At 38.7% G+C, this 23,938-nt stretch overlaps 1 protein-coding gene across 1 annotated transcript; it reads right to left on the bottom strand.

Moving 5' to 3' along the window:
• Window positions 1–2,267: 2,267 nt before the first annotated feature.
• Window positions 2,268–14,281, bottom strand: LOC139729981 (serine protease HTRA2, mitochondrial-like). The gene is made up of 6 exons (XM_071640897.1): window positions 14,217–14,281; window positions 7,736–7,955; window positions 6,051–6,242; window positions 4,041–4,194; window positions 3,357–3,564; window positions 2,268–2,757 (listed from the first exon to the last, which is right to left on the bottom strand). Exons 1-6 carry the CDS (start codon window positions 14,279–14,281, stop codon window positions 2,592–2,594), a joined length of 1,005 nt encoding a protein of 334 aa, XP_071496998.1. The 3' UTR covers window positions 2,268–2,591.
• Between the last annotated feature and the right edge of the window lie 9,657 nt (window positions 14,282–23,938).

Genomic DNA, 23,938 nt, shown 5'->3' with positions numbered 1-23,938 from the left:
CCGAGCCCCACAGACAAAGAAAAACAAAAGAAATGTGCTTCGTTATAACGAAATGCAGATCGCTTTCGAAAATATGTAGCGGAACAAGCATTTTTATAGCGTCTCTGTATGAGAGAAAGCTTCACATCACCGTGTGTTTGATCCGTGTGTCACGCACAGTTTTAAATGTAATATTTAAACGAAATTAAAAAGGTACCATCCCATTTCACATTGCTTTCTAGTGTACGATGAGTATTCAACAAACAGAATAATACTATGCGTGGCTTCCTTGTTTTTGTTATATATTGTGTTTGTTCGGTTATAACGAAATTTCGTTATTACGAAAGAACACTGCCGGTCCCGAGCATTTCGTTATAACGGGAGTGCACTGTATTTATGATGCACATAAGCATTTGGACCACTACTTTTGTAGTATATTTGATGCAAATCAGTAAGTCATCCTCAAGACACATGATTCCGAACAGGAACTCTGCACAATCTTTATTCGCAACTTACCAGTTGTAATTGTACATAATTGTAAATGAATTATATATTAAAAAAAGGGCAAGCAAGAAAAGTTATTGTTCAAGTGTATCTGTTCAAAATGTTGTAATGTTTCCATATGAAGTCAGATCTCATGTCCAACATGAGTCATTCTTGTTAAGATAATTTACATGCTTTTATCACTGCAAAAAGATAGAAAAAAAAAAAAACAAATCCCCAAGATTTGATATAATGTTGTTGCATGATACAGATGCAAAAAGCTTTTTTGGACTTCTCTCATATCTTGGGAAATGCCGCCTTGAAAGTTTTGTACATTGTGTGAAAGCAACAACATTTTTACAGATCAAATTTGTGAACAAAATAATCATAATCATAATCATATTCATAAACCCCCCCCCCCCAAAAAAAAAAAAGCACACTCACTTGTAAACTGGGTTTATCCATAACCTCATTAAGTTCTAGTTTGCTCTGTTCCATTGCTTGTGGAGCTTTATTATGACCTAAATTTGCACAAGCAAGATAGACTACATATCCCCAGAGACCACTGATGTTTTTTATATAAATGAGGAAAAGGAAAAAAATCACAATTACAGTGTAGATCCAGAGAAATAGAACTCAAATTTAGTAATCACTATGAATCATATTTCTCACAAAGAATTCACTATAGCCAGAGATAAAAAGCGAATGCAAGTTTTCTAGACCATGTACGAGTAGTATCATAATCAACAAAATTTTGTACAAACACACAATGAGATAGTTAAACAAATTTTAGTATCACTATCTCCATGTCGTACACAATCCCAGTAACATGCGTTTGATGTCTGACATCACACTTCAGTTGTTTCAGTGCATCAAACGACCAAAAGTATATTTCTCTCATTTTATGGAGATAATAACCTCTTGGTGTATTTTAGAACCATATTTTCATAATTCATTTGTTGGGCAGCGTCAGAGAAGAAATGTTTTCTTCAGGCGATATCGTGCAATAAGTGAAAATATTCAGTAATAACATTTGAAAGAGTGTCTCTTTATGATGAAATATATCACATTATAGCAGTACATCATTGGTATACAAAGGGTATGATACTGGCTCAAGGTACATGTAGACAGTACTGACCCATACACTTAACTTACCACCAGCAGAAGTCCAGGATTGCACATAAAAGACATGTCATGTACAGTGGGTAGTACAATAATACATAACACATTGTACATCAGAGCCACTTGTTATCAATCACATGCAACACAAGATCAATATCAGACAGAGCCATTTGCAGAGAGGAAAATCTCAAGCAGCTCACACTTCTTCTAATGAAACTTGAAGCTGGTACAAGTATTCATATTTAGCCAGCTTAGGTGCACAATTAAGCTGCTCTGACTGGAGGCATAGTTCCTGCAGGGAAGCCGGCCTAAGGCCATGTAATCAGCACCATTAGCAACAACACATTTTGCAAGGAATGTCCCTAACATCTAGAATGTACATGTATAACCATGATGCGAGCCTCTACTTCCATCTGATGTAATCGTTTACTTCCTTCGAAAACAGACAGTAGGATGACTATCTTACAAAGCACTTCCAAATCTTGAAATACTCTGCTCAAACAAGTGGATACAAGACTACTTGTACAACCTTCCCTCCCAAGGGAGTAATCCATGTGAGCTTTCTGTTTTAGCATGCAACAAGGCCCAATCTATCATACTTAGCTTCAAGTCAGCTTACAAGAGCCCCCACCTATCTGGTGCCAAATTGTTACATGACATTGCTGGTTTATCAGAAGGCAGGTAACGGCACACTGATGGAAAAGGTGTGACCTTTCAACCTTTTCCTCTAGCATGGCTGAAATACTGTACCACAGGGCCCAAGCTGTTTCCACCCAAAGGGAAAACAGTAATTGCCTCTGATTGTAGCACACATCTTCATTCATATATTCCTTAATAGACACTCAAAATTGGCCAGCAATGCTGAATTGTGCTACACAGGGACGCCAGTCATGCGTCTTTGCTTTCAGTTTTTTCATGGTGTGTGTGCATGGTGTGTGGGCGTGGATGTGCACCACAAAAGTGACATGTTTCATGCGCATCCCAGTCAACATGAACTCTGAACCTGCTCACTGAGACTCTTCTGGAGTGACCTTGAGCTTCACAGACTCCTTGCCTCGGATGGCCGTCACAGAGAGAACCTCCTTGGCTTTGACGCTGTCGTAGAGCTCCTGCGAAGATGAGATGGGCTTGTCGTTGATGTGGGTGATGATATCGCCAGCCTTCATCCCAGCACTGTCAGAAAAGAAAACAATAACAAATACATGTACACGTTCCCAATAATATATAGATGAATCATATCTAGAAAATTTTCAAACAGGTGATTGACAAAGCTTTGAGCTTAGTGATATCAGTAAGATCTTATCAATCAGCGAAACACAGTCCTGCAACACAAACTCACTGACTTGATGTACTAAATTATGAATGCAAGTCATCTGGGTCATGATTTCTCTAAGAATAACAACCGTGTTTGAAGAGTACGGGAGTCTGAGAGTGCAATTTGGATCTTGACACCATTCTGTTGAATGCTCACAAGTTCACTTGATTTGTAGATAATTAGTCATTACATTGGAAAAAGAAAAAAAATCAAAAATGTAAAGTGTGCGTTCAAAATACTGTAAAACGAGGAATGTTTGCTTGCATTTTAATTTCACGAATTTCGCGAGCACCAAGATTCACGAAATTAAAAAGCATGCAGAAGTTCTTGTCTACAATATATGCATTGAATGCCAGTGGCAATTCACAAAGATTTCATGCCCCTTAAAAGCAGTTGGATCCAATTTGCGAAAATAACATACCATGAATATATCATGTTTTACAGTACTGGTACTCACATATGTGCTGGAGAACCAATAGTGATTTGGTACACAAGCACGCCATGCGTGATGTTGGGGAAGTCTGGCGCCCTCTGCTTCAGGTCAAGGATGAGTGCTGGGGTCAAGGATAGCATGGTGATCCCTATGTAGCCCTGCTTGCTTCCTGTTGCCGTCGTAGCACCAGAAGTTGGGCTCTTGAATCTGCTCAGCCAGCCACCGCCAGAATCTGTGAAGAAAGCACCACAGGGTGATCATTGGTTATCTACCCTGACATTCATGCGTATTCATGTTTTCTTTCTGGTCTTCACCACTTCTGATATCTTGACTTTTGGTTGTCAGTTCTTTTTCTCCTTTTTTTCTTTTTTTTTGTACACTGATTAAATCTTTATTCTCATTGTACAATCTGTATGAGCACAAAAAGCCTAACAAATGCACAGTTGCTTCATCACACACATACACACACACAAATAACTTGCTTTTATTCAAGAAATATGACATGCATTCTTCTCCCTTCTTCAATACAACCCCAAAGTAGAGAGAGGCCTTTCGAATTCCCCCTTATCAATACCCCCCCCCTTCCCTGAAACTGCCATTGCCCAAGACAAGAGTCTCTGCTTTACAACACCCCCCCCCCCCCCAACACACACACACACACACACCAACACCCACACACAATAAAACACACACAATCCTCAGCCTTACCCTTCATCTCCTTCATCTGCTTCTGCACCTTGTCCACAAATGTACGGGCGTAGTCGATTGGGATGGCAAAGGAGATACCAGATGTGACTTTCATGGTGTTGATGCCAATTGCTTCCCCATCCAGGTTCACCAGAGGACCCCCAGAGTTGCCAAACTGTCAGTGAGAGTTAACCACCCAAAATGGTTTACTGCTCAATATCTTGTACAATCATACCATCAAACAGCTCTGTACAGCAAACTCTGCTGACTGGCTGCATCCACATATAAGCCGCATCCCGACATCAGAACCCGATTCAGAAGGAGAAAAAAAACACTACAGAAAGAGAAGAAGAGGTACATAAGATATGTCCCAACTAATGCTATATTAAAATAATTGCAAGATATATTTTCTTCATTTCAGCAGCAATGTCCTATTATAAAGTGCGAAGTCAATGTGTCAAAACTTGGCCATAATACCTGTTGCTCTTGGTCTTTTTTAAAGGGATGGTGCAGTTCTGGTTTAGATGGTTTAGATTTGGTGTGTGTATTTATGAGATAATGAGAAAACTCTTGTGAAATATAAAAGAAATGGCTGAGAAATAAAAAAAGCAATCCCAATAAAATGTGACAGGCCATGACTTTTACTAGGATCTCTGGTTTACCTTGTTTTTGGATATCTCAGTCCTTTCAAAACCAATTTCATCAAATATACATTCAATTCCCCTTAGAATTGTATGCTCTTTAAAATGTTTCATGGAGTGATTTCTAAATATCTTGCAAAACATTAAAAACTGAATCCTCACCTAAACAATACCATACCATCATGGTAACCATGCCTTTAAACCCAATTTTTGCAAACTGTACAGCACAGGGGAATTTGATTTAACTTGAATTTAAACAACAATGGCAGCAGTTTCATCAAAACTGGACACAAAATCAGAAAGTTTTCATGAAACAACGATAACAATTGCAACTGCAAATGCATAAGATGAGGCGATCACGCCATCATCTCCAAAGTGTTGTATCCACCTACACATACAAGTGAATCTTCCGACTTTAATAATTTCCCCTTTGATATGAAATAAAAACAAACAAACAGATATATCCTCTAGATCAATTCACTGTGCATCAAGTAAAAAGTAACAATGCAGGTATTCAAGTTGCTATAAAGTAATATAGTATCAACTGCAAACATGATCATGATAGTTCTGTATACAAAGCAATTACAAGAGTTGTGAGCTGGTGACATCATCTGCGCCTCATCAAATGCCCATATGAAAGTGATGACAGAAAATATCACTGATCCAAGAAGCCTTTAAAACTTTAAGATTCCACAACTTTCTTATTCTATTTCTGATATTGTAACTGCTTAATCTGTTTGTTATCTTTTTTTCAAACTCCATCCGATGACATCAACTTAACCATGGAGTAGCATTGCAATCCAAGTATCATTTACTTGAAGAAAAGAAGAAAGCCAAAGCAACAAAATTTATCTGAAACTAATGGAATTATTGCTACTGATGTGTACGCAAGATATCACTGATGGCGTTTCGAGCATGAATGACAATGTAGTTTGAAATCACTCCCCTCGTCATACGCGTACATGCTAACGATACAGTGCAATCAATATTTCAAAATAGCTTTAGAGTATGTTCTCGTTTTGCCATCGATCTTCATCAACTGACCTTGCTGAACTGTGATATGAAGTGTTCGAACACTGATCCAACTGATACAGATTAATCACATAGGCCCATATTCAAATAGGTGGTTTAAGTCAAAACCATGTTTCAAATTTAGTGCTATCGACTAAAATAAGCATGAAGAGATGCACCCTACACATTCATGCATCAATATGTGGATGTTATTGGATGTCTGTTGGCACACGCAACCTGTCATGCGTATCTATGGAGAAGAAATTTGCATAAACCATGGACTTAATGTAAATCACCTTTGTGAATATGGGCCATTATGTTTATCTGATGTTAAATATATGATATTTGGGCCAGGTGTTAAGGGATGTTTGTGTCTCACATTGATTGCTGCATCTGTCTGGATGTAGTCGATGTGCTTCTTGAGGCCCAGCTCTTTGCTCGTCCTGTTCACCGTGCTGACTATACCTGCCGTGATGGTGTTGCTAAGCGACAGCGGACTGCCCATGGCAATAACCCACTCGCCTGGACGGACAACTGCCGAGTTTCCCATCCTCATAATTGGGAGCTTGCTCTAATACAAACATGAATGGGTACACTTTTGATTAATATTGATTACATTGATGATTCTGATCATTTCAATGAATATATTTGCCATTGCCCAGGATGCATTTTGAGACTTGTGTGAAAGCATTCACGAGGACATACAGTTAAACTCGCATAAGTCGATCTTCTCGGGACTGAGCAAAACACATCGACTTGGGCGAGTTTCGACTTGTGCGTTAGTCGAAAAAAATCGACTTACAGTTACACCACGCGTAACATGCATGTTGTCTACTCTGGAGCCTAGAGCGGAGCGGTGTGCCCGATATTTGCCCTTCAGCAAGACACTTTATCCACATTGAATATTACCGTTATTCATTTCCAAAATTAAGAGCAAACATCTGACATTTATTCTAGCATCTTATGGAGCCGATTGTTATCGCTGTTCATTTCCAAAACTGAAGGCAAAAATCCGGCTTTTTTTTTTTGTCTTTTTTTTGGGTGGCCCGGCATGCGTTTTTGGTGACCATGGTCGCATAATGTTATTAACCATTCGCGAAATCGTGATTCGATTCGCGAAAAGACTTCACTAAGTACATGAGGCATAGATCGCTACACTCGGCAGGGGCGATACGTCGTCCTTTCACCAGGTCTGGGTAACGGAAACCAAAATCTCGCGTGAGTTCTTGCGTTACCTATCGTTAATGTCAACAAAACGTCGTTAATTTGCGCTAGGGATCGTTACTCATCGTTACTACAAACGTTAATTTTCCCGATCGTTAGTTTGCGTTATAATATCGATTCAGGTGAAACCACTTGCGTTAATGAAACGTTAATGTTTATTAACGCAAAGTTTCTTTTGGTACATACTGTATGTAAACAAAAACTGGCGTCTCCTGATTTTGACAGTGATTTATTACACAATAAAATCTTATTCGACTTAGGCACAGTGAATTCAATGGTTTTTCCGTGAAAGTGTTCTTGGAACTTCATCGACTTGGGCGAGTATTCGACTTTAAAAATTCGACTTGTGAGTGAATTAATACACGTAAGTCAATGGGGAAAAATCGGGACTTTTTAAAATCTTCAACTTGCGCGATTATTCGACATATGCGATGTCGACTTAGGCGAGTTTAACTGTACATTGTATCACAAATGTATCAATTTTGAGGCATCAGCACAAAGCTGTACCGTCCTTCATCAATTTTCGGTTAAATATCATATATGGCTACAGACCTAATAATAATATTTTTGAAGAATTCATCATCAAAAAATGACCTGGTACCATACTATGGCACTTCACAAACTTTTGCAAAATGACAGAATTCAAAAGCTATGCCCTTCCTGGCGTCAAATTCCTACCAGTCACTTTGGATCTGCAATTGAGTGCTTTGGGTCAACAATCAGTTACAAGGTTTCATCTTATTTGGTTCCTGGAAAGAATATGCTTTGTTGACTTGTCTTTTAAAATGCCAGCTCCACAAAAGCTCACAAGAGGATATCCCATAGGCGAACAATCATCACCTTAGCTTCGACCTTGAGGAGGGCGAGGTCAGATATGGGGTCAACAGCAATGACCTCTCCGTCCAAGAGGCTGCCATCAAAGAGTTTGACCTTCACTGACTGCTTGCCCAGCCGCTTGTTGGCCACTACGTGGGCGTTGGTCAGTATCAGACCATCTGCGCTGACTATGAAACCAGACCCATTGGAGATTGGGATAGTTCTGTCAGGCTGGTATGGGTGCCTTTGTGGGGAAAGAAGTTAACAGCAATAACAATCAGAATAACGAACAGAAAGAGAAATTGCAGACGATTATGGAAACAATGCTGATTGCAATGTTTACCTTTTTTTTTCCAGCAATTAAAAACTTACTTTGCAATATGATAGGCTGGTGCTATAAGGCAATTGTTACTTCACACAAGTGCATGGTCAAAAAAGCCACATCCATAATAGATTGACACTCTTGGTGAAAAGAAATTATACTAAAGATAATAATGATGCTATTTGTGTCAGAGCAGATGTATAACCAAAAAGATCATGATTTATGATTTCAAAAATTACCAGCAAAAGAGCTGTCAATTAATATGAACATACAGTGGGTTCGTATATTGTACCAGCAGCAAGTTTTTTAGGAGAAATTTAGAATTGAATTGAATTGCAAAGGTCTTAATGAAAAATCTGACTGGCCACCAAAGGTCACATTGCACAGATGTACAAGTACAGTATCTGTCACAATAAAGTTTCACCTAACGTTTCACCTAACGTTGGTGTCGTGAAAATTGTCCTGGCTAACGTTAGCTAACGAAAGCTAACGTTAGCGATCGATACCTAACGTTAGCTATCGATACTGTAGCTAACGTTAGCTGCCAAGCTGGCAGCTAACGTTAGATGCCAGCTAACGTTAGCTAGCTGGCAGCTAACTCGTTTGTGTGTTGGCTCGATGGAAACTCGTGCACCGGACTCGAGTACTAACGTTAGAGTTTTCTCGGTTCCGAAAAGCGAATTCGCGATCGTGATTTTTTCTTCTTTGCTTTCGGAACGGAAAACTCGGAAGCGCGGCGGCGGTGCCGCACGCTTCCACTACCTGCAGGTCGCGTCACAGAGGTAACTTCTTCCAGATACTGCACTAGATCTAGGTCTCGTAAAATCTCAGACCTACGTTGCATCATGCATAACTATAAGAAATACGATTAATCTTCGATAAGCTCACTCGATATCTCGGTCCTGAAGGCATCGGGAATTCGTAGTGCTCGCTCGATTGAGCGTAACTTTGCTAGTGGACAGTTTATCATGTAAATTAACGCTCCTGTGGTGCATGGATCGAGCTGCGAGCATGATCGTGCCTCGTATCATTCCTAACGTTACAGGCAATACAGCGTACACTGTTACAGGTAGTCTGATTGATGCCTTCTCATTCACGTTCTTACTGTTACTATGTCACTGCATTCGACTGTGTAGCTGTAACTGTTAGTACATTCGGCCTTCCTAACATTAACGTTAGACTTCTTCGTTGGATAGCTGTGTACCGTGCGTTTTATATAGCGAGCTCGCGAGTTGAGTATGGACACAATACCACGCCACAGCACATTAATGTCTCTGCATACAATACAGTAACTGGTAGCGAACACGTGTTGATGTCGATCAGTCTGTGAGCTGAGATTTCATTGCGCAATTGAGTAGCACGCGGCGCATGGCACTGCTGGGCCCGCGTGGCAACCTGTAGTGCAGGTGTGTGTACCTTGACCCAGGGAGGTGAGAGCAATAGAGTAAAAAGATAAATAAAATAATAATTATAATAAATGAAAAAAATAGAAAGAATTAATGGATAAATAAAGAAAAGAAGACTCCGGACAGACGGATCTTTTTATTCCTATGATGCAATTACTTGGGCTGACGTTAGCTTTAGTCCTATACAACTACAGCTTTACAAACGTTATTTGGTTTTTTTTTTAATATATACATTACATATTTTAACCACGCTCAAACACACACACACACACACACATACACACACACATCCATCCACAAATCTCATTTTGGTGTGCATTGCAGAGAAATATCTTTCCTTTCTCCCGTCCCTACCTTTTGTCAGATAACAATGAATATTAAATTACTAGCTAACGGCAGAATTGAGGAGACAGTATTGAACAGGACAGACCAACCCTCTCTTTTCAGTCCAATAATTAGTGTCAGTAAACGCATAAGTGATGAAAGCTAGGCCTATATTCAGTCAAAAATATATTTTTTTAATGAATTCGCAAAGAATTGTGTCTTGTGTAACTACAATGGAGCGTGAGTCGTAACGTTAGCTAACGTTAGCTATCGTTAGTCTGTATAATTCTTTACAGACACGCTCTCTCTCTCTCTCTCACATTATGTACAGCCACCTAAAGCTCATTAGATGTACTCTGAGAAATTTCTATCCCTCTCCTGCATCTAACGTTAGCTAACGGAAGTTTGTTGGTTACCCTGTGTCAGATATCAGCGAGCTCGCAGAAACGTTTTTTTTTTATGAGTATATTGGACAAAGCACTTCTTTTTATCATTGTTCATTAAGTATTGTCAATAAAACGCTTTAGCGATGAAGACTAGGCCTATATTTAGTCAAAAAGGGGAACTTCTAATATGCATTCGCAAAGAAAAAAAATAAGTAAAAAAAAAGGATTTTCCGATTTCACGTTGAATATTCAAGATCATGAATAATCGGAAAGAAAAAAAATCGGCAATATCTCGCTAAATCAGTTCACGATCCTCGGTGTTACACTATCATAAATACTGTAATTATAAATTCACAAACCTATAAATATAACCCTATTATTATGTAACGTAATAATAGTAGCGTAGTACAATCACTCGGGTTAACGTTAGCTCAGACTAGTCCTCAGAATACGTTTGTGTATACAGTGGATCGTTAGCCCTAACAAAATACTTTGAACGAAGTTTTATCCAGCTTGATCTTTGTAGCGTTTGTGTTGTTGTCGGGAAGGTTCTTGGTACTTTGTTACGTGATTTGTTTGCTTCGGTGTGTTTCTCGAGTGATGATGGTGGTCGTGTTTCTGAATGAAAAAAGGCTAAGGATCGAAGTGATGGTGATGATTGTGATGCTGGTGTACAACATACGTAGCATACTTATTTCATTTCTCCCTCTTTTACTCTTCTTTCCCCTCCCATGAATGCTTAAAAGAAAATACAAACAACCCAACAAAAAGAAGCACACAAACACAACACAAAGAACCAAAGAATAAGGGGAAAACGCAAAGAGATTGTATGCGGTCTCTTCAGATAGAAGAAACTTGACACCCCTCCCCCAACCCTTGTGAAATTTTTTTTCACAAAAGCAGGTGCCGGACCATCAGGTGCTAGACGAAAGAATGCACGCACTGGAGTTCTGGTAATATACAGCGTGTAATTAGCCTGGAAATGTCGATCCAAGAATTAGCTAAGTGAGTTGAGTTAAAAGAATCATTGCAAAAATCACAATTTTAAGCAACATAATGATTTTACTTTTAGAGCCTTTCTTTTGGCTCATAGTCGAAATATCAGTCGATTATTATAGTGTACTTAATCGAGTATGTCATAACCGTGATCTGCCATAACCATGATCGCTAAATGCCACGTTGTATTTATCGATCAGATTTATGGTAGACTTTCTGATTTCAGTGAGGTGGAGGGCGGGGGAGAGAACTGGAATACTTAAAGAAAACGATGTTTAAAATCCATGAAATTGAAAAATGAAACAGCCTGAAAAGAACGCATGACTATAGCAAACAATTGAAAACAACCCCGCCCCAAAAAGTTTTGCATTCGCTTACACAAAAGCTCTCGTGAAAGATGAAAGCGTACTTTGGCATAAATTATGTCGTAATGTGTTTAGAGCATCTACGCCTTATACGTGGGTGAGTTTACTTTAAGTTTTGAAATGGTAAATATAAAGAAGATTGAAAGTAAGACAGTTAAAAGTAAGTTTCCGCGTCGACAGTAAACCTTTCTAACTTATACAGAATATACCTCAATGTACATGTTGTATACTTTTTTTAAGTGGAGACGTAGCAAATAATCAGATGGTGAATGGATATTTCGTATCTGTTAAATCACGCGAGCGTTGGTAAACGAATTGCAGTTACTTGAGCTAGTATAATTTCTGTCTCTTCATAATCCAGAAATGAGCTATCAAGTCATGTAACTCATGCCTTACTTTCGAAGCAAAATCTAGTTGTCAACGACCTGTGTGAGGATGTCTCTTTCAGTCCGACTTCTGCTGTTTTTTGTCTATGCTGGACCATTGTCCGATGTTGAAGCGATGCGTGAAAATTCTCCTTTGAAATCGGCAGACCTTTTTTGTGCAAGGGCTTTTGTTTTGTTTCTTTTAACGTCCGAACGTAATTAGCTGGCCCAGTTAATGCAGGTAGTTATGACTCTTTCGACTCTGAAATGTCTTTTTGGAGCGCAGAAAATTCTCTTTGTTCAGACAATAACTACTTTTGCGGATGTGCATCATCCGTCGTTCGTACGATGATTATTTTTTTTTCCACACGTTGCGCCTGTGTAATACTAGTAAACTCAACGAGTATGCAGCTATTATTTGCTGCTACGCTATGTACATCTAATACGGCGAGACTTATCTTTGCTGAGCCACACGTCTGATGCGGCGAGACTACGAAGTACGAACAGTGAAAGTGGATCAGGATGCTTCGCTCGCGTCTACTGTTCGTAGTCTCGCCGCATCAGAATTATTGCTCTGCAAAGACAGTCTCGCCACATCAGCTGGTCAGAGTTATAAACAGCATAGACAATATAGCAGAGGTGGCCATGTCTTTAAAAATGTAAAACGTTATATTTTGGGGTAACGTGTAAACAATGTGGACGTGTGAGTGTGTGTGTGTGTGGGGGGGGGGGGTGGGTCAATAAATAACAGTGCAATCTTCTTTCTTCATCATGATAGGTATAACAAAAATATGCAGTGTAATGTACATTATGACTGTGATAACGCATTTCTTCGCTTCATCTCCGCAACGCTTGCAACAACACGAGATTGAACCATCAATGTTGTGCGTGTGATAAACGATGAAACTCTAAATCTTTTCGTGATATTCAAGGGGGGGGGGGGACGACGCTTTTAGACATGTTCATCAGCGAGAATATAAGGCGCGCGGAATGTCAAAACAGGGAGGTAGTTTCAATATTAGTTTGGCAAAGTTGTATTGTCTTCATGTCTTTTCTTAAATTCATAAACATTTACATGTAGTTTGTCGTGATGTTCAATTACTTTTTAAATGAACAAGCACAGCAGAAATCAAACTTAAATGTACAATGTATTTCCGTATTGCCTTTCTTGTAATTCATTTAATTACTGCATGTAATGGCATGATTTGGCGAGATTCAAAGGTGTCTTTCCTTGTCAATCAACGCTGATATCGCGTACCAAGATCATCCAAAGTCAAAAATCTTAGTTGCGAGCCGTGATAAAGGCCTACCTCCCTGGATTTCCATTAAAAGAAGACGCTAAATCTTGCACATTGATTAAAGGTCTGCCGATTTCAAAAGAGTCACATATAGCTGGTAACTCCCTGCATCAACTGGGCCAGCTAATTACGTTCGGACTTTAACAGAAACAAAACCAAAGTCCTTGTATACAAGAAACAAAAACAACAACAAAAGCCTGCCGGTTTCAAAGGAGAATTTTCTCGCATCGCCCGATCAACGATAATGGTTTAGCATTTTCGACAAAAACACACGACAAAAGACGGATTGAAAGCACATTCCTCACACAGGTCCTTGACAACTATACGAACTAGATTTTGCTTCGAAAGTACAATTGTATAGGTATGGGTTACAGGACTTGATACCTCATTTCTGGAAATGAACTATGGACAGACAGAAATTATACTCGTAAATTGTAATCTGTTCGCTCACGCTCGCGTTATTCAACAGATAAAGATGAAAATCCATCTCAGTATATTTTATTAGGCCTACTGTTATCATTAATTCCCATGAAATATCTTAAGACTAATCCAATCAAAATTCTACCTACAAACATTATGTAACCCTAACCCAAGTCCAAATCATCATATCAAAATTAAATCTAAAGCCCTACAGTCTTAACATAATCCGGCGCAACTGTTGCAGGAGCAAATGTTGTGTCACCAACATCTAGAATAAGCTGAAAAGGTTTACGTGTCGATGCGCCAACTTACTTATGACTGTCTTAATACATTGTAACTTTCTCTTGGTTTTCTAAACTGAAGAGTATTCATATTAGACCACGCAAGATTAATTATGAATATATATATATATAACATCCGAGTGAAAATATTTGCTCATTATATATATATATATATATATATATATATATATATATATATACTGTTATATATCAACATGACTGTAGTCTCAATGATGTCTATCATTACCGATTACCGATAAAAACGGTAACGTTTCATTCTCTCTATAATGTGTATCTCACTTTGCTATATACTATAAGCATATATACGTTCTAAAAACTTACATCCCATGTTCATCATCCCTGGATCGTAACAGGTGGCATCCATTGTCACACTCTCTTCCTGCCATTGAGAAGCTCTATAGCAAGTCATTAAGACAATCCTTTGTTCGTTGCCCCTCCCGCTTGCCGAGGTTTTTATTGTTCGTCAACAAACGATCGCCGCGATTCAAATTGTCTTCATCGTGCATCTCGAAGTGGCATCATCATTGCGTGATCGGAGACAATGAGGTCTTAATCTTTTACAGGCGGATGGTTTCAAGGGACGCCTTGAATTCTTTCGTGGATAGGAGATTGGTCCTGAATAGAACCTTCTCTATCTCGACGTTTCGGTAAGCATGTCCTTATTAACCTTCTTTTAAATTTGCCGAAACAACCTGTAACCGGGACAGACACTCAGTTCTGTCTCTCTACTTTAACGTTAGCTACAAACGTTATCTATTGTGGTTTTTGTTTTCCATAGTCATTATGCTTAAGAAAAAAAAAAGGCGTAATGAAATGAAAGTGATGCTAATATATAATTCTGTTAGTGTGAATGAACTTTTGAACGTGTCTAAGTTGTTTTTTTTTTTAATATATGGTATACTCCAGACCAAAAAACCACAATGTTTACTCTTCATCTTCGTAACCAGCATGATACAGCGTATTCACGAGACCTCGCAAAAATTATAACGGCAACAGACCCCGTATTCTCTCATGTCATATCCCTATAACATTGAAGCGTGTCAACTTCTTCTGAGCATGCACAGTAACAAAATGATTTTTACAAGTATCATCGTTGGCATTTTGCGATTTTGTCTACTTTTATGCCTTAAACCAAAACCTCGTAAAGCGAATGTAATTGCAGAATAAAACCAATATAACAACAAGACTCGCTGTATACCCGGTACAGACAATGCAGTTCTGTCTCTTTAACGTTTGCTAACGTTAGCTAATGTTGTTTTTTTTTTTTATACATGCCATTAACTATAAAAGGCCAAAGGAAATTAAAGTGATGCTAAACGTGTGTTGGTTACATGTGCATACAAAAATCAGACCAAAGTTCACAATCTTTACGCTTCATCTCGTATTCAACACGATATTCACGAAATCTTGTTTTGTCTACTTTTATGCATGATACCAAAATCTTGTGAAGCGAATGTAGTTACAGAATACAGACCATTGATAACACAGAGAAAATTCGCTGGGTATACCCGGTAGACGTGCATGCAGTTCTGTCTCACTAATCTAACGTTTATAGCTATAACGTTAGCTATTGTGGTTTTTGTTTATCATACGTTTTTCTATGTTTAGGAGAAAAGGCAATATGAAATTAAAAGGGATGCTGATTATGTGTGTACAAATATAAGACCAAAGTTCACAATCTTTACGCTTCATTTTCGTGTCCAACACGATATTCATGGAACCTCGCAAAAATAATGGCAACTCACCTCGTATACTCTCTACTCTCAAGCACTAACGTTATACTGATGCGTGTCAACTTGTTCTATAACAGCATGCATAAAAGTAAACAAAAATCGCAAAATGCCAATTTTGGTACTTGTAAAAATATTTCATTTTGCGTGCTCTCATAGAACAAGTTGGCACGCTTCAGTATAACGTTAACATTAGCTAACGTTGGTGCTTGAGAGTAGAGAATACGGATTGAGTTGCCATAATTTTTGCGAGGTTCCGTGAATATCGTGTTGGACACGAAGATGAAGCGTAAAGATTGTGAACTTTGGTCTTATATTAATTTTGTACACAAATATAAATTACTCACGTTCAAACGTTCATTAAGAGAATATTACGATCCCTTTAATTTCATTTTGCCTTTTCTCTTAAACATAGTTAATTGCATGTATGAAAAACAAAAACCACAATGGCTAACGTTAGTTAGCTAACGTTAGATTAGTGGGACCAGAACTGCACGTCTCTACCGGATACCCAGCGAATTTTCTCTTTGGTATCAATGGTCTGTATTCTGCAATTACATTTGCTTCAAAATGTTTTGGTATCATGCATGGAAGTAGACAAAATCGCAAAATGCGAATGTTGATACTTGTAAGAATATTTCATTATGTATATGCTCTAGAACGAATTGACATGCTTCAGTATCAAAATTAACGTTTGCTAACGTTAGTGCAGAACTGCCTGAGAGTAGAGAATAACGTTAGCTAACGTTAGCTAACGTTAGTTTTTGCTTTTCTTACATGGCATTGCCATTAACTGAGTTTAAGAGAAGAAGACAAAATGAAATTAAAGTGATGCTATAATGAATCATTATGTCGATGAAGGTTTGAACGTGTGGAGTTATAAGTAAGTACAAATATCAATCTAAGACCAATGTTCACAATCTTTGCACTTCATCCGCGTATCGAACGCGATGTGCACGGAACTTATAGAATCGAAAATAATGGCAACACAACCGTATTCTCCAGTCTCAAGCACGATGAAGCGTGTCAATTGCATGTAGCATGCATAATGAAATATTTTACAACTATCAACATTTGAATTTTGTTATTTTTCTACTTTAATGTATGATACCAAAACCTCGTAGCGAATGCAATTGCAGAATAAAACCCACTGAATTCGGCCTACACAGAGAAAAACTCGCTGGCTACCCGGTAGACATGTAGTTTTGTCTCTCTAACGTTAGCTGATTTGGTTTTTGTATTTCATACATGCCGTTTACTGTTTAATAGAAAAAGGAAAATGAAAGTTTTTTTTTCTCGGTATAGGTATAAACATAACTATTTGCAATTAAAAGTGAGTCTTTATAATATTCAGTCATTCTACCGTAGCATATAAATAAACTGCAAGATTAACAGCGTATTGAACATGCTAGGCACGTTTACTGTCAAGTTACACCCGGTACCCGCGCGCATAAATAAATGTCATATTACTGTTATAATTATATTTCTTCGGAAAACCTGCAAATAATGTCCTGTAAATACTCAGTATAAACACTTTTAATAGCTTGGCGATCGTAAAGAGAGAAAAAAATAAAGTGTTGGTGCACATTGAGAGGTATAGAATTCATTTCAAAATTACGGGACCGACGCTCATCCACGCTTCGATATCTTCTCAGCAGAGAGAGAGAAAAAATGCCTTAGCTAAACATAAATGCTTGCCGATCTCACAATGAAGATCGGAAACGACATCGAAATAAAAAAAAAGACAGGGAAATGTCCAAAAAAAAAAATTAAATACTCGGATCACCTAATAAAATGGCGATACACTCGATCGGTCTGCCCGGCGAACCGCCGCTTTTCACCCCAAGTATCGGTTAGGCCTCACATTAGTTCTAACATTAGGCCTAACATTGTACTGTCATGCTGAAAGTACAGTTCGATTTGATTTTAACGAAAGTAAGTAAGCAGTGTATGATGTTTTCTTTCTCTGGTGCATTGTACATTCTTTACGAATGTACTGTTTCTGCTGAAAGTACAGCTTGGTTTGATTTCATTATAATTATGTCATGCTAAATCGTGGATTTTGTAATACATGTGAATTGATTTGTTGTGAAATTGTTTTGAATATGGAATCAATAACAGATTATGGGAAAAAAATTAGTCCTATACAAACGTTGATAATGTTTTTCAATACACGGAACGCTACTTTATATCACGGAGGTCGCTGGGCTACCGAAATACATTGACATTGTATCAGTATTATTATCGTTTGGGATATTTTCCGTGGGCATCACTGGTACGTCTGGCTTTACGGAACCCCCTCCAAATTACATAATGATACAAACTGAAGGCTAAGTACATTGTACAACAGGTGGGATGCTCTAGCACGGAAACCGATTCGCCCGTAATCAGTTACTAGTTCAGAAGCGCCGCACGTGCGCGTGACTACACGACACACACATGCTGTTGGCAGAGCTAGTACTTGGTACAGGTAGGTGGAAGTATGTGGGAAGGGGATCGGGATTTCCTGCACTCAACATGTTATACATTATGAACATTTCACTGTCAAGATAGATCGTTGAGTGTACGATATGTATCTGTATGCATCGTGAGTTTGCAAACAGTGTCGACGAGCGCGAGCTGGTAGCTGTGTTTTCATGTCCATGAAAACTACACCCAAATCTTCGCTTTTTCGAACAGTCGGTGAGCGTGAATTGTTTTGCCGATGTGTTTATGAGATAATACATACAATGTAATAAGATTAATTTTGCCGATCTATCACGTCCGTATAGTCAGTGTAGGGACAGTGGTGCATCCCGCTACGCAGCGTTGTAAATTATGTCGGCCTTCCGTGTGTCTCGATCTCCGGAGCTCGGAGGAGGACCGTAATACTGAACAGTAAAATAAAACTCTGAACAGACGAAATTCTCCGTCTAACGTTAGCCCTCACTACTCCTACATTATGAGCAAACGTTAGTTGATATCGATAGCTAACGTTAGCTATCGATAGCTAACGTTAGTCAGCTAACGTTAGTTATCGATACCTAACGTTAGCTGACTTCCCGGCGGCTCCGTTAGCTAACGTTAGCTAACGATAATCTCCGTTAGCTAACGTTAGAAGTGAAACTTTATTGTGACGGATACTGTACACTCGAATTCAAATTAAAAGGAAATAGACGTTCCATCTTCTACTATTAAAAGCCAGGGAACAAGATGCGCATATGGTAACAGAAAATGCACGACGTGCAGAAACGAATGATGGATCAAACGAGAACAATCACAATCACAAGCAATCTTGGAAAAAGCTTTTCCTTCTCTTTACCTCAGCGCCAATATTTTCCTGTTTCATCTAATGTTGAAATACCCCCTGGTTATGCCTTCCTTGGAAATGTCCAGGTCTTCCGTGAAATCAATTTATATAATCAATCTAGCAGTGTCGGTAGAAGACGCAGAATGAATGAAAGTTGTTCCCTTATCAAATCAGGTTAATAGTAAAGGGGAATAAAGATGCCTCTGGTCATGAAACATAAAAGAAGCAGGAAGATAATAGGTAATGAGCAAATCTGTCAGTATTGGTGACTTTCCATACATGTGATGTCAACTCTAGGTGCAATGATAGAAGCAATGGATTACTATTATTGAAAGCAACCATGTCAAGTGGATTAGCATATAAGCTACAGTTTTTCTTCATTCACATTAATGTGTCTAACGCATCAATTGAAACCGTGTTATCATTGTTAAAGGGGATAAAACACGTCATTCAAGATAGAATATTGGGCAAAAATTTGATAATATGCCTTGTGTATGACGCGGTGTAAAGGTCAAGCGAAAAGTTGATCTTAGTAAGATATGAACGTGTTGACATCCCACAGTATTGTAATGTACACATGTAACACAATTTCGAAAGTTTTTTTTTTTTAAGATAAACAATGTAGATATAACAAGACAATTTCCTATAGGTCAAAAAAAATAGCAGTATACCGCTTGAAGTTTGATGTCAAATAATATTGTTTAGGTATGGGCTTGCTGTCGGCTGCGCCACAAGCGGCTCAAAGATGATGTCAAACGTGATGCTAACGGAGTGGAACTCCTGTAATAACCGAGCAGAACTCAAGGTGCTTGTACATAGGCCTACCGTCCGACCCGACCCGGCCAACTTGCTCTGTAGGCCTGTCGAGTTTTTTTTTATATTTTCTTCCACTGGAAAGGCGATCATTCTTATGCTTCTTTTGATTTCAATATCATTTCTTCAGATTTCACCTACGCTCAAAATCTTTCTTATCTATCATGGCATTTCTTAAGGTGAATCATGACTTCGTCAAGATGAACCAACTCTGATGTGACTTTTTTCTTTTACATGAGGATGGAACCTTCTGGAAAGACCGTGCAAGGTGTCATACTTATGATACATGCTCATTCTCACAAACAGTCAAATTGCCACTGCTGATATTTCCAAAGCTGCTTATAGGAGGAATCACGGTGATAACTTGGCAACACGTGCTCGTTTGTTTGTTTGTTTGTTCATTTTCCAGCTGTAAAGACATTCCTTTTAAAGGTTGGTTCACTCAATGAAATTTGATGATGGACCCTTTCGAAAAATCAATCCGCATGATTACTAGTACTCCCGTACTCACAGTCCAATTTCTTACTCGTGGGTTGTAATTGCTGGGGGTTTAACTGCAAATAAAATTCAACTCTACTTCCAAGCATGGAGACTCGATCACGCAAGATCCACTTTTTTCTTTCAGGGACGATGCATTAAGCACTGAAATGTAACAAGTTCGACGTGACAGTGCAAAAGCGTGTCATTTGTTTTATAGTTTCCCTCCTGAAACAATGACGTCGCACACAAACACGCACGCACACACACATGCACGCACACACACAGTTACTTACATACACAAAGACAGATAAGACGATAATGCAGGGAAGAGGGTGACGCGCCGCGCTGGATTGAGCAAATATCACGTCGGCTCAAGAAGTGAAGATATACCCCTCACTCGAAGCCCCCGTCTAAAGCTTCTCACCATGCAGTATTAAAGTAGAGGATAGACGGAAGTCGTCGGTAATGGGCCACTTCTCCAGCGATGACGTTAGACGGCTGATCGGGATTTACTTCTCTAATTGAGCCTGTCGTGTCGGGTCTCACGCCAGGATTTGCTCCGATCACGGTCTCACTCCGATGTCATCAGCAGCAGACTGTTTCGCTCCCTAGAGATGTAAAGATTGGGGGAGGGTTGGGGGAGGGGATGGCGGTCTGAAAGCATGGTCTTCAATTGTTGGGCAACAGGTGGTACTGCCTAGGTTGGGCTAATGTATTGCTTCTTCGTGGAGGTTTGGAGCCAAATGGTCAGTCAATCTGTGCAGAAACTTAATTTGTTGAAATCTTTCAGTGGTGTTCTAGAATCTTCCCTCTTGATTCTTATTTGGTGTTGTTTGTATTTGTTTGGTCTTCTCAAATCCGTTCCCACATCAGTTAGTATACTATCAACAGTGTCTTTTATAGAATCAGTATTGGTATTCAGTATGCATTGAGTCTACCTGTCATACATCTCCATGTCTAAATATATTATTTGCAGCAACGCAATGAAGTTCCCCATTCTAAATGAAGCTCTGTGTGCGACTCTTGAAAGTGATTTATACTGCAGTGAGACCTTAGGTGTGTTTATTGGACTTTGGTATGCTTGAATTCTATTTCATATCTCATGAAAACAAAAAAGCTGATGCCATGTGATACAGGATGCAGTGATCTTGCAATATTTGGAGTCGATCAGCATCAGCAGACGCAGACAAAAGAATAGACGTCAAATCAAATCGTACTCAATTTCAACCTGAAAGACGAACTAACGAGATGTAATGATTATCTATTTTTAGGTATCACATGCAACATGTTAACTCTTTTTAAAGGTTTGTCTCTGCAATCAGGGAAATACATCATTACATTGATCTTTTTTTTTAAATCACACAACATAGGAATTCTTACAAAAAAATTCAGTGTTATATGATAATTCATTCGCAATATTAACACATGAAAAATCATTTTATTTCGAACTTCAATTTGAAAAGACGTGCGATGCCATCTCATAAACATACCATGGAGAAGATGAAAAGAGAAGGAGGAGGAGGAGGAGGAGGAGGATAAGAGGAGGAAGAAGAAGAAGAAGCAAACGATGATGACTGAAGAGACGGAGGAGAAGGAGGTGGAGGCCGGAGAAGGATAAGGGGGAGAAAAGATGGTTTATTACCTGTTTTCTACCGTTATTACCCTTGCTTTGCCTCTTTTTCTCACGGGAATGCAGAACATATCACACTCATGAGTAATGCCTCATCTCATCTTTCTGCTAAACAAATAACAATTCCATGAATTCCGATATCCTCCTCAAGGCCAAGCAATATCATTCGACTCTCCTAAGGTGAAGAGGTAAACTGGTGACTGTGTGCCCCCCCCCCAAAAAAAAAAAAAGAAGAAGAAGAAGACAAATCTCGGAAATGCATGGTAAGATTAGGCCTCGTCATCCGTCAAAGTCCGGTCTGGTAGACGGTCTCTATAGCAAAGCGTCGGAAAGCGTTTAATATATTTTCAGATCAATCTCCGCAAAAACGTCTGGTACATGTATTTCGAAAAAGAAAGAATAGAACAAAAGCTTCCTGTTTTGGATGTACACTGTAAAAGGCTACCATGCTCATTCATCTTCTTGCATGTTATTGTTGATTTGAAGACTAATTAATTACCCAAATACATCATGGCAATGTCATGGTTATGTATTATGTTTCGAATTATAAGTATAGATACAGAATGTCAGACTTCCTGCACATAATTATTTGATCAAAATTTAGTCAATACGCAGAAAACAGCACAAACAAAAGAAAACAAACATGGTTCCTGTTTTTCAATGGAGGATTGTCGCCTTTGGATTTTGTAATCAGCGGACGAATGTTGTTTAAAAAAAATCACAAAAACGCTTAAAGGATGGACAATGCTCTGCCAGACAAAATTGGCCAACTGCACATGCAATGTGCTAACTTCCAGAATGACGTCTGTACATTGTTACGACTTCTTATATTTTCTGAATTGTGTCTCTATTCTTATCAGTCCAGGACTTCTTTACGTCTCTTCGTTCCTGGTTTATTCTGACTGTCATATTTCTTCAAATCATTTCGGGAAAAAAATGTACACTTTATGAATTGGTAAATGCTTGTATAATGAGAAATGCAGTGATTATCAAGTAACATAAAATGTATCAATTCAATACACAGTCAATACGATTCATTTTTGCAGTTCGAAGAAAGTTGACTATCCAACTTACTTCAATTTCAATAGTGTTGAAACAATTTTGGTATTGCCTCCAGTGCTAAGGAAGCTCTTCTTTCTTATGTTGATTTTTATTTTCTTTTTGTTTTACTCAGAGCCTTGAGGTCTTGATGACTGCATTTCTTAATTGCCGTTTATTTGCACATCTGCCTCCAGAGCAATCACAGAGAGACCGCAGGAAGACTCTCTTCTGTTCATTAAGATATGCAAATGGTCATCAATTTTACTTCATCTTTTCATAGTCCCCTCTTCGAACCATACCCTAGCTCTCCCCCCCCCCCCAATTTTTGTTTTGCCCTTTCCACGTTGTTAGCTTACTCTTTCTGTCTGCTCCTATCGATAACTGATACATTAGGTTGCTATGAAACGTTTTGATAATTACACAGCTTTATTGGTCTTGTGTAAACGCTGTGATGTAGTTTATACTATGAGTAGAGTACCAAATATTTATTATTATTTTTCTTCTTCTTATTGTTATTATTATCATTATCGTTGTTATTATTATTATTATTATCATTATTGTAATTATCATTGTTACTACTAATACTACTACAATTACGATTATTATTATTATTATTATTATTATTATTATGATTATTGTTATCTCTATCTTCACAAGATATCTCTTGGAGATTAATATCACGTCAAGTTCCATCCTGGAACCTTAGACTTCCAGTACTTTTCTCAGGATTCGTGCCGTCCCCAGCAATGCTGCTTTTTGGAGCGTTTGCACTCGATTTGGCACACCAACATCGTCCAAGTGCCGTCGCAGCTGCTTTGGCGTTGTTCCGAGTGCTCCAACGACAATAGGGATCACCTTCGTTCTCATATTCCACAGGCGGCGAAGCTCTCTGGCAAGGTCTTGGTACTTCTCTATCTTTTCCTTCTCCTTCTCGGCTACTCTGCTGTCTCCCGGTACCGCGACATCGACGATTGTGCACATCTGTCGAGCCCTTTCTACGACGATGATATCCGGACGCCTGTGCTGGATGACATTGTCAGTTTGAACATCGAAATCCCAC

The sequence above is a fragment of the Diadema antillarum genome, unplaced genomic scaffold, assembly GCF_040938485.1.
Source record: "Diadema antillarum isolate AM-2024a unplaced genomic scaffold, OU_Dant_1.0 seq00000283_RagTag, whole genome shotgun sequence".
Taxonomy (NCBI): domain Eukaryota; kingdom Metazoa; phylum Echinodermata; class Echinoidea; order Diadematoida; family Diadematidae; genus Diadema; species Diadema antillarum.
The sequence above is the reverse complement of the archived record's forward strand: the minus strand, read 5'-3'. Positions and strand labels throughout refer to the sequence as shown.